The sequence below is a fragment of the Oncorhynchus keta genome, chromosome 12, assembly GCF_023373465.1.
Source record: "Oncorhynchus keta strain PuntledgeMale-10-30-2019 chromosome 12, Oket_V2, whole genome shotgun sequence".
NCBI lineage: Eukaryota > Metazoa > Chordata > Actinopteri > Salmoniformes > Salmonidae > Oncorhynchus > Oncorhynchus keta.
In genome coordinates, this window is record NC_068432.1 from 48243825 (window position 1) to 48254880 (window position 11056).

General features: G+C 41.1%; 1 protein-coding gene across 1 annotated transcript in view; it reads right to left on the bottom strand.

Annotated features, from left to right (window-relative positions):
- lman1 (lectin, mannose-binding, 1) overlaps nucleotides 1-9944 on the bottom strand; it is a 36215-nt gene extending 26271 nt beyond the window's left edge. The window contains exons 1-10 of the mRNA XM_052458538.1: nucleotides 9697-9944; nucleotides 8163-8317; nucleotides 6779-6886; nucleotides 6344-6405; nucleotides 5729-5828; nucleotides 5041-5164; nucleotides 4708-4766; nucleotides 4332-4464; nucleotides 1455-1648; nucleotides 1195-1265 (exon numbers count right to left, since the gene is read on the bottom strand). Of these exons, the coding sequence (XP_052314498.1) occupies nucleotides 1195-1265; nucleotides 1455-1648; nucleotides 4332-4464; nucleotides 4708-4766; nucleotides 5041-5164; nucleotides 5729-5828; nucleotides 6344-6405; nucleotides 6779-6886; nucleotides 8163-8317; nucleotides 9697-9931 (1241 nt within the window). The 5' untranslated portion in view covers nucleotides 9932-9944. The remainder of the gene's footprint in view (nucleotides 1-1194; nucleotides 1266-1454; nucleotides 1649-4331; nucleotides 4465-4707; nucleotides 4767-5040; nucleotides 5165-5728; nucleotides 5829-6343; nucleotides 6406-6778; nucleotides 6887-8162; nucleotides 8318-9696) is intronic.
- Between the last annotated feature and the right edge of the window lie 1112 nt (nucleotides 9945-11056).

The window sequence follows — 11056 nt, forward strand, 5'->3', positions numbered from 1 at the left end:
GAGGCCGGACCTGAACCCGATCAAACATCTCTGGAGAGAAGAATGGGAGAAACTCCACAAATACAGGTGTGCCAAGCTGGTAACGTCAAGAAGACCCGAGGCTGTAACCGCTGCCAAAGGTGCTTCAACAAAGTACTGAGTAAAGGGTCTGAATACTTTTGTAAAATGTGATATTTCCCAGGGGGGTTATTGATTTTATAAATTTGTAAAACATTTTTTTTTTTGCTTTGTCATTTTGGGGCATTGCGTGTAGACCTTTCGGTTACTAGTCCAACGCTCTAACCACTAGGCTCCCCTGCCGCCTCTACACTCTAACCACTAGGCTACCTTGCCGCCCCAAATGCAATTTATTATAATTTTCCTGCTTAATTTCCAAGTGATCTATAAGTAAAAAAAAGTAAGCATTTGGAAACAGTAGCCAGGTAATCAAACCAAAGAATGGAATGCTGTCAATTGACTGCTTAAAAGGGTAAGGAAACCAATATGCAATTGTTCATTTGGGTGAACTATTGCTTTAATCTATTAGAACCTGAAAATATCGACATATTTAGGAAACAATGGTTACGTCAAGTAACGGAAATATATAAACGGATAGGCTATATCGTCTCAAAGCACTGACAAGGTCCATGTTAGAAAACAGTCATGATGTTATCAGGAAAAAATATATTTTTTTTATGTATTTACTTGTCCTCTAGTCTAGAATGCAGTTTGGATGCTCTATAAAGTAAAGAAGCGCCCACCAGACTCCCCAGCTCATATCCTCATGCACAAAACACAGTGAAAGTCAGCAAACAAAAGCTGAAGGTAAATATGGATTAGGGATGAGCTCCTGGGGAGACACGGTGTCTATCCCACTGGGGGGGTGTAGTGGAGGAGGTTTAAGGTATCATAGTCTTGGGGGCTTGTAGTTAAGGTATCATAGTAAATCCTACAGACAAGCCAGGGAGGGGGGATTTCAGACTGGGAAGCAAGAGACAAACAAAATGTGCAGATTATTGGGTCTAGGCTGAGACACCTGCGGCAGCGGAGTATTGTGTTGTGAGATTAAATATGAGATTTAAAAAGGATTTATTTATGGCCTGGATTGAAAAACAATAGCTTGTTTGTCTGGAATATCAGATCTTACGTACAGTACTGTGTGTGATAAATACAGTTAAGGAATAATAACAAAACAATTGCTGTTACAGTACCCACCTCAACTCGTTCAGGTTCCTCAGTACTTCCTGTTGTGTTGCAACCACTGCACCCATCTCTTGACCCGGAGCCTGAAGAATTCAATAAACATAAAAACATGTCATGATCCTTTTTTTAGTAAAATTATAAAACTTCAGTATGTGTGTGTGTGTGTGTGGCTCTATTGATATGAACAATATACTTACTGTATGTGTGTGTGTGCGCTCTTTTACGAGTGTGTTTGTATGCATGTGCGCTCGTGGTCTTCCTAGACTTCCTACCTGTCCCACCTGTCCTCCAGACTCCCCTTGGCGCTTGGAGATCTCGTCGGTAGCCACGGATACGTAGCGCCGCTGTTCGTCCAGGATCACGGCCAGCTGATGGTGAAGCTGCTTGATCTCCAGGTGGATCCGGTTCTGGCCCTCAAACACTTGGCGGATCTCTCTGTCGTTCACACTCTCATACATGTCCTCAACTACACAGATCAGACAGAAGAACGTCTTATTGGCATCTGTGATTAGCATCTGTTATTAGCATCTGTTATTAGCATCTGTTATTAGCATCTGGACATATCCAACCCCCCCCCACACTTTTCCCGCTAATTTTCTGTAATTAGACAAACTTTTCTATAGGAGGGAGGTAAATGTCTGCAGTTAACACAACTGATTATCAAAAACAGGTCCTACCCCAGTCGGTAATTCGACCATGATTACTTCGAGTTCAAATAGCTGTCCGCTAGACTAACTTAAATCTAAAAATAGCTGACATGAAATGATTGAGTGACTGCTGATGCACGACTAATGTCCAAATCATACCTTGTGTATTCTATGATTCTAACAGTAAGCTGAAACCTCGACTGATCTCTTAATGTTTAGAGTTTTATAGAGGGCATTCGGAAAGTATTCAGACCTGTTGAATTAATCAGGTTTACAGCCTTATTCGAAAATTGATTAAATTGCCCCCCCCCCCCCTCATTAATTTACACACAATATCCCTTAATGTAATGCAAAAACAGGTTTGTACTAATGTATAAAAAAATAGAAATATCATATTTACATAAGTGAATCTAGATGGCCAGGCTCCGATATATATAAGACTAAGGCTATAGATTTATATGTCTATCTACAAGGGTTTTTATTTTTTACTATGTTCTACCTTGTAGAATCATAGTGAAGATAAGCTACAACTATGAAATAACACGTGGAATCATGAAGTAACAAAAAAAAAAAGTGTTAAACAAATCCAAATATATTTTACATTTCAGATTATTCAAAGTAACCCTTTGCCTTGATGACAGCTTTGCACACTCTTGGCATTCTCTCAACCAGCTTCACCTGGAATGCTTTTCCAACAGTCTTTACAGAGTTCCAACATATGCTGAGCACTTGTTGGCTGCTTTTTCTTCACTCTGCGGTCCAACTCATCCCAAACCATCTCAATTGGGTTGAGGTTGGGTGATAGTGGAGGCCAGGTAATCTGATGCAACACTCCGTCACTCTCCTTCTTGGTCAAATAGCCCTTATACAGCCTGGAGGTGTCTTGGGTCATTGTCCTGTTGACAAATACAAACAATAGTCCCACTAAGCGCAAACCAGATGGAATTGATTACCGCTGCAGAATGCTGTGGTTGCCATGCTGGTTAAGTATGCCTTGAATTCTAAATAAAACCACTGACAGTGTCACCAGCACTGTCCTCCTCCATGCTTCACGGTGGGACCCTATTCTGCGTCTCACAAAGACACAGCTGTTGGAACCAAAAATCTCACATTTGGACCCATCAGACCGAGGGACCAATTTCCACCGGTCTAATGTCTGCGGCTCCTGTTTCTTGGCCCAAGCAAACCTCTTCTTCTTATTGGTGTCCTTTGGTCGTGGTTTCTTTGCAGTAATTTGACCATAGTCCATCTGTAAATAGCCCACCCAATCTACCTACCTCATCCCCATACTGTTTTTATTTACTTTTCTGCTCTTTTGCACACCAGTATCTCTACTTGCACATCATCATCTGCTCATTTATCACTCCAGTGTTAATCTGGTAAATTGTAATTCTTTGCTACTATGGCCCATTATTGCCTACCTCCTCAAGCCTTTTGCACACACTGTATATAGACTTTATTTTTTTCTACTGTGTCATTGACTTGTTTATTGTGTTATTGGCTTGTTTATCGTTTATCCCATGTTATTCCATGTGTCACACTGCTTTGATTTATCTTGGCCAGGTCGCAGTTGTAAATGAGAACTTGTTCTCAACTAGCCTACCTGGTTAAATAAAAGTTTAAATAAAAACCATTTTAAATGAAGGCCTGATTCACTGAGTCTCCTCTGAATAAATGAGGTTGAGATGGGTCTGTTACTTGAACTCTGAAGCATTTATTTTGGCTGCAATTTCTGAGGCTGGTAACTCTAATGAACTTATCCTCTGCAGCAGAGGTAACTCTGGGTCTTCCTTTCCTGTGGCGGTCCTCATGAGAGCCAGTTTCATCATAGCTCTTGATGGTTTTGCTACTGCACTTGAAGAAACGTTCAAAGTCCTTGAAATGTTCCACATTGACTGACCTTCATGTCTTAATGATAGACTGTCATTTCTCTTTGCTTATTTGAGCTGTTCTTGACTAAATATGGACTTGGTATTTTACCAAATAGGGGTGGTATACAGAATACAGCCCTACCTTGTCAAAACACAACTGATTGGCTCAAACGCATTAAGAAGGAAATAAATTCCACAAATTAACATGGCACACCTGCTAATTGACATGCATTCCAAGGGTACTACCTCAAAGCTGGTTGAGAGAATGCCAAGATTGTGCAAAGCTGTCATCAAGGCAAAGGGTGGCTACTTTGAAGAATCTCAAATAGAAAATATATTTGGATTTGTTAAACCCTTTTTTTGCTTACCTCATGATTCCATGAGTTATTTCATAGTTTTGATGTATTCACTATTATTCTACAATGTATAAAAAATAGTTTAAAAAATAAAGGAAAAACCCTTGAATGAGTTGGTGTCAACTTTTGACTGGTACAGTATGTAATTTTTGAATGGGCCCGCAGCCTATTAAAGAGAATGCCCATCCCTGATCTAGAATGTACAAAACGTAGCATAATAACATGTAGAGCAAAGACAGGATGAATTCTGGGGGATATTATGGAGTGAAACTAACTGGGTTGTCCCTGAAAGTCCGGATGCTCCTTCTGGTAGTCCTCTTTCTTTTTGTCCAGATCCTGCTGAAAGTTCTCAAATTCCTCCTGGTACTTGTCCTTGTCCTGCTTGGGCATCTCCGCTTCAGGTGGGGGCTTCAAATGGGACAAAACAACCCCTGTGAACCAACGCTGAAGAGACTGATGCCCTGCACTCCCCTTACTTACATAATGCTTTCTCATACCTCTATGGAAGAAATAGGGCAGACGATTCACTCTGATGCTCTTCCATTTAAAATTGTACTGAGTGGTACTGTAAGTGGTTTAACTTGTGTTAAGTGGAAACTGTACCAGTAAAAGTTATGACTATGAGTAGTTTAACTAAGAAAATCTAGTTACCAGTTCTTGGCCAGGCTCTGATAGTCTGAACGTCAAGAAGGACAGGACATCATGATCGTCTGGAAGGCAAAAGTTACATTCAAAACGAAACACATTCAAAACAAAATTATTTGTTTCATGATTGACCATTATAAACCTAAATATCCACATTATACATTTCAAGCAGTTTAATCTAAATAAATTAGGAATAGTAAACATTTCCTTTGAAAGAGATTACATGTAAAAAGTTTTTTTTTTTTTTACATGCTTATGGCAAGTTTAATAATGCATTACAACCACATCATAATGCATTATACCTGCAGGCCTCAATTAAACTGTTACCAAGATAACCACCTGCTAGACCCCCAGTGGCAGCTGAGATGCCGAAGTAGCCCTCCTGTGGAATGACCATGTTGTCCACTTTTGTACAGAACTCATAGTCATCCTTATCTGGCGTGAAACCATTGTTGATCAGCACCTGACAGGACAGACAATGTTATTAGCACATTAACCAAGTGCAATCAATTAAAATGCATTAGAATTGTGTAGTGTTTAACCCCTTTTCCTCCCCAATTTCTTAATATCCAAATTGTGAGTTACAGTTTTGGCCCATCGCTGTGGCTCACGTACGTACGGACTCGGGAGAGGCATGCGTCCTCCGAAACACAACCATGCCAAGCCGCACTGCTTCTTGACACACTGCTCGCTTAACCCGGAAGCCAGCCACACCAATAAGTTGGAGGAAACACCATACAACTGGCGACCGTGTCAGCGTGCATGCACCCGGCACACCACAGGGGTCGCTAGAGCGCAATGGGACAAGGACATCCCAGCCGGCCAACCCCTCCCCTAACCCGGACGACGCTGTGCCAATTGTGCGCCGCCTCATGGGTCTCTACAAATCCAAGATCGAACCCGGATCTGTAGTGATGTAGTGCTTTATACCGCTGCGCCAATCGTGTTCTCAATAAATGGCCAATATAAAAACACCAGTCAAATTTGTTTTTGATTTTTGATTGGAGGGGATTGATAATTTACTTACTGTTAGTGTTCTTTTATAGTATGTTATTTTGGCTCTGACAGGATAGGGTTTGTTACGGAAGTCTCTTAAGCATGTCCCCAGGGCCTGAGTCGTGCCATCACTGAAAAGAAAACACCATTTTAAAAAAAAAGACACATTACATAGTAATATTAGAAGTAGTATTAGGAGTAGTAGTACTACTTTATATATAACAAGAAGGGAAATTCATTCATCCTCACAAGCATCGACAATACAAAGTACAAAAGACCTGGATTTATAACAAGTATAAAAGGAGACACACACCACAGCAGCAGCGGGAGAAACAAGTACAGAGAATATAGATGGCCATACAAACAGAAAATACATGGGTTTGGAGATCTCAGAAATGAAGGAAAACAGTTCCAATTAATGTGTAAACAACACAGAGTAGTGACGACACAGAAGACCGCGGTGTAAACTCCAACACATAGATGGCACAGAAAAGTGATTTCCAGCATTCACTGCCCAGGGAGATTAGGAGGAGAGAGAGGATTATAATCTCCAACCACAAATAAATAATTATATTTTCTAATCTTCTTTTAAGTTGTAAAATGTTCAGTTGGTGATGTCAGTAAGGCGAAGGAAATGTTGACTTACTTTGGGTGATCATAAACAAGTTTGCCATTGTTTCCCACTACCAGCACAGCAGGGTTATTTTTCTAAAACAAACAGTAAAACAAACAACGATTTGTAATCTACCTAATCTAGGTTTTAAAAAGGTTATTGCTTCTTTCACTACATCCAATACATGCTATCAGACCTAGGCTACAACTTGAAAATATGAATAAAACATTTATATCAAGATTAGAAAGTGTGTACAGTATTTACCCACATGTCCTATTATTTGCATTGTAGTATTTGAATTTTAAAATATTAATGACATTATGAAAAAAACAAACAGTTAATTGACATTTTACCCGAATTAATTTGCAATATCCTTTTGCCTTTTTTGCTTTACCCATAATTAAATAAATACATTTATTGTAAATTGATTAAATGAATGTAATAAAATCATAAAATCTGACCACCAACCTTCCCATCGTTGTCGAAGGAATCGAAGAAGATGCCGATACCGTTCCAGTTGTCAGCGGCTCCATAGACAGGACCATCCAGGCCTTGTGCAGTAGTGAACCATATCGCCTGTAAGAGGGATGAGGACATGGAGACTGAATGTCCAAAGGTACTTATTTTAACTGTCTGAATAACTATAGGTAACAGTAGAGCAGCAGAGGGAAAGAGAGATAAATATAGGGACAGTAGATACAGTCAAATGTACAGTACAGTGAACGCATAATGTAGGACTTGAACCCACGACCTTGGCGTTACTAGTGCCACGCTTTTACCCCTCTGAGCCACACAGGGACAGGACAGGCATGGAGAGATAAGGGGATTTAACCTGTAGTCTGAGCCGAAAGGTCAGCACAACCCCACACTCACTACCAGCAGACTATAGCTGCAGGGATATAGGCGTAGGTAACTCAATGGACATTAATAGGCATACCTATCACACAAAACATACTGTACTGGCTCTAATATTTCATTTTCACATTTTTTCAGCACGGCTCCAGCAACTATGGTGGATGTGTGTGTGACCAGGCCAGTACAGCTTGGCTCAGCAGGCTGACTAGGGCTTGAGCATAGAGAATGATAGAGGACTCTAGTGTCCAAAATTAAGAAAAAAAAAATCACCTTGTCCAAAAGAAATTGACATGGTTATCAAAAAGTCATGCCAGGGTAAGCCTACACAAAACACAGCCCTTATTTTAAGTATTTCTAAAATCACCTATGGGAAAAATGAATGGTGGAAAAACAACTGGAACCATTTCCTTGTTCGACCACAAGGTTTCATGGGTATTATGACTCATACTGTGGTACTCTATTCTGAAGTAGTCAACTGGGTGGGACTCCCTTCCTATGGTTAAGGAAGGTTCACATAATTCCATCCAGGTCATCAGCCAATTAATTATACTTGTGCGCAAACACAGTAGCAGAAGAAGATAACTGACTACTTCAAAATAGAGATGGCCTCAACGGAGCTGCCTGTGGGCTCACAGACGCCATAATGGGACAGATACACAGAAGAATCCTCTCATTCTCTATGGGCTAGAGTCAGAGTATATGGAAGCCATAGGAAGGAAGGTATTACTTCTCTCTTGGCTAGCTTCACAATAACAAGACGCATACATATGCTGAGGCCAGTGTTTTTAAAGCACACTGCAGTTAGCCCAGGGTTAAGTAATGCTTGTGTGAAAGGAGGGTAGGATAGCCCTGGGCTAAATTTAACCCATGTTTAAGGATAGCACTGTGCTAAGAAAATGTTGTGTGAAAAAGCCTAGTGTGAAGCTAGACATGAGTAAATTTCCCAATCTTTATATAATAAAGGAAAATTGACTTGGCAAGGTGGTGTTCCTCTTACCAGGCCGTCCGCTCCCATCCTCCCTCGTCCAGACACACGGAATGTCACCTCTGCTTCCCAGTTGTCAAAGTTGACCGTGGACTTGGTCCAGACCGAGCCCTTCTGACTCCTGAGAGAGGGGGTGATACGGACCTGATCGGCACTGGGGATGGCATCTGGAATAGACACGAGACGTTTGGGGTAAAGTCATACTGTGCAAACCCTTACTGACAGAAGGCTAAGACAGCTCAGTTACCAGAAGTGGTCCGTTATGACTGTAACAGACTGTACGGTACAGAAGCTTTGTGACTGACTGTGAATGTCCATAAATACTTGTTTAACTGTTTGCATAGCGTAACCAAGTAAAGTAAGTGAGCCTTGCCAGAGCAATAATGGCCCATAGTGCAACTATGTATTAGTCCGGGGTAAACAATTGGCCAGAAGTTATTTTCTTTACAAGCCTTGGGGTTAGTAACATCATTGTGTCTTATGCCTATGTACACGTGTTACTGAGCTGTATTATTATTTCAAGGTTCTTTGTGGACAACATTTACATGGATTAATTACATTCTGAAACCTTAAGTAAAGACAATAGGTAGGCCCAATATTGTTGGCATTGCAGTCAAGGGTTTGGCAGACACCCAAGGTCCACAATAGTTTGTATATTTTGAGCCTAAATTAAAAATGTCACTGTAGTTCAATCGTGTGTGTGTAAAACATGCCATGTTCTGTACCCTGATAAGAAATGGACAACATGATCAAATTGACTCCTAAATCAGGGTGAGTTGACACCAGTCTGGGACCTTTGCACTGCTTCTAAAGATACTGATTTGTTAACCCTTTACATTACACAAACCCATGCTAGTAGAAGGACTGATCAATTCAATAGGAAAGAGATAAAAACCCATACAATGCCCACTAACCTTTAAAAGGCAACGCGTTTTCTCTGATAATATTATGAAACCCAATGCTGGCTATTGCATGTGTGCAATGCTGCGGTAATGTTTTCCAAGGATTCAAAAAACCTGGAATGATCTGTATGTCCATATTTATTTTCTATAGGCTGCAACGTTGTTAACAAGAACCCCCTCAACTATTATACCGTGTCGGTTCAAATTAAATGTAAGCTTGGCAACAGCAGATGGTATACTTTGAGGTAGGGTGATTTAGACAGCTGGCAAGCATTAACGTGACAAGGTAGTACTCAATGTAGCTAACGTTAGCTAGCTACTTGGTAACTTTACTGATGTCTGCATATTGTGTATTTCTCCTCTTCTCCTGCTTCTCTCCCCGTCTGATGCGCTGCTCATTTCACTGCCATGACATGTTGAAACGAGTTTGATATCAGGCCCACTGCCCCTCAGTGGGCTACAGGCAGTAGCCGACTGGCTACAACAAACGTGTCATAAATGTTCCCCCACATGCAACATGGCTAAGTTACAATCGCTGGCTAGAATGGCAAGATATCCATCGCAGCGGATTCACCTTATTATAATGATTTATAACGGTCAGCAATTAGCCTCGCCACCGGCACCAGTCACAAACTGAAACTTACTTCCACTGTGTACCCAAAAGGGAATACTCCCGTCGGCTTGAGACAGGTGCGGTCCCTTGAAACTGTACTTGTATTCAAACCTGCGGTTTGGGGCTTCTGCAGTCGAAGCAGCGGCGGCGATATTGTTGGCATTACTGTGTTGAAATATTAAAGTAAATATTAATAAACACGCTTCAGCAGCCAGGCGGTTTACCATGGACACTGCCATCTTTTGGTACCACTGCTGACGTAGCATTGAATCAGAGAGGATGATGGGAATGGCTGTAGGGCCAACAGGGCGCTTTCTTATTGGTCGAATCCCTAGACGTTGTAGGCTGAAATTACACGTTGTAGGCTGACACATGCCTGCATTTCTTTCACAACGTAAACAACGACCGCAACCTTTTGTTTTCACAATGTAGCCCAACCAGTCTTACTTCGTTGTATTTTCGTAAATTTTCGCCATATTTAACCAACATATTTTATCGAGTCCTGTGATGTGGCCACATCTTTCACCTCAAGTGACCTATAGGCTGCGTGACCACATCATACAGACATGATTAATGATTTATAATGATTTGCTATTTGGTGGAGGTATATACCTACTCTGTTGTTATGAAGGATATATACATGTTTCTTTACCATAACAGCCATAACATAATGATCCTGAATATCAACAACAATACAAAGTAGTGATGATAAGAAGGGGGCTGGAGGGGATGGCTGCGATTTTAACGGCTTTTTAACCAACTTCTATTTTGTGTGTGTTTTTTATTACATTGTAACTTATTTTGTACATACGGTTGATTCTAGCATCTCTTGTGACTGAAAATAACTTATATATATCAGAACAGAGATTACTCACCTCGAACTGGACAAAGATTTTTTTCTATAATGAGACTGAAGTGAAAGATATAATGCTGCTCCCAGACAAGGCCCAAAACCCCATCACTCGCATGAAGAAACAAAGGAAATACATGGGGCGGAGATCAGGGTGCCTTGTGAGAATTTGTCGGCGAGTGTGTAACCCACCTCCAGCATCCATTATATTGGCCAACGTGCGATCACTGGAGAATAAACTGGATGAGCTCCATTCGAGACTATCCTACCAACGGGACATTATAAACAGTAATATCTTATGTTTCGCCGAGTCGTGGCTGAACTACGACATGGATAATATACAGTTGGCTGGGTTTTCTGTGCATCGGCAGGACAGAACAGCTACGTCCAGTAAGACGAGGCGGTGGGGCTCAAGGTATTGCTCGCCTGAGGTAGAGTACCTCATGATAAGCTTTAGACCAACCCGGACGCTTATAAGAAATCCTGCTATGCCCTCAGATGAACCATCAAACAGGCAAAGCGTCAATACAGGACCAAGATT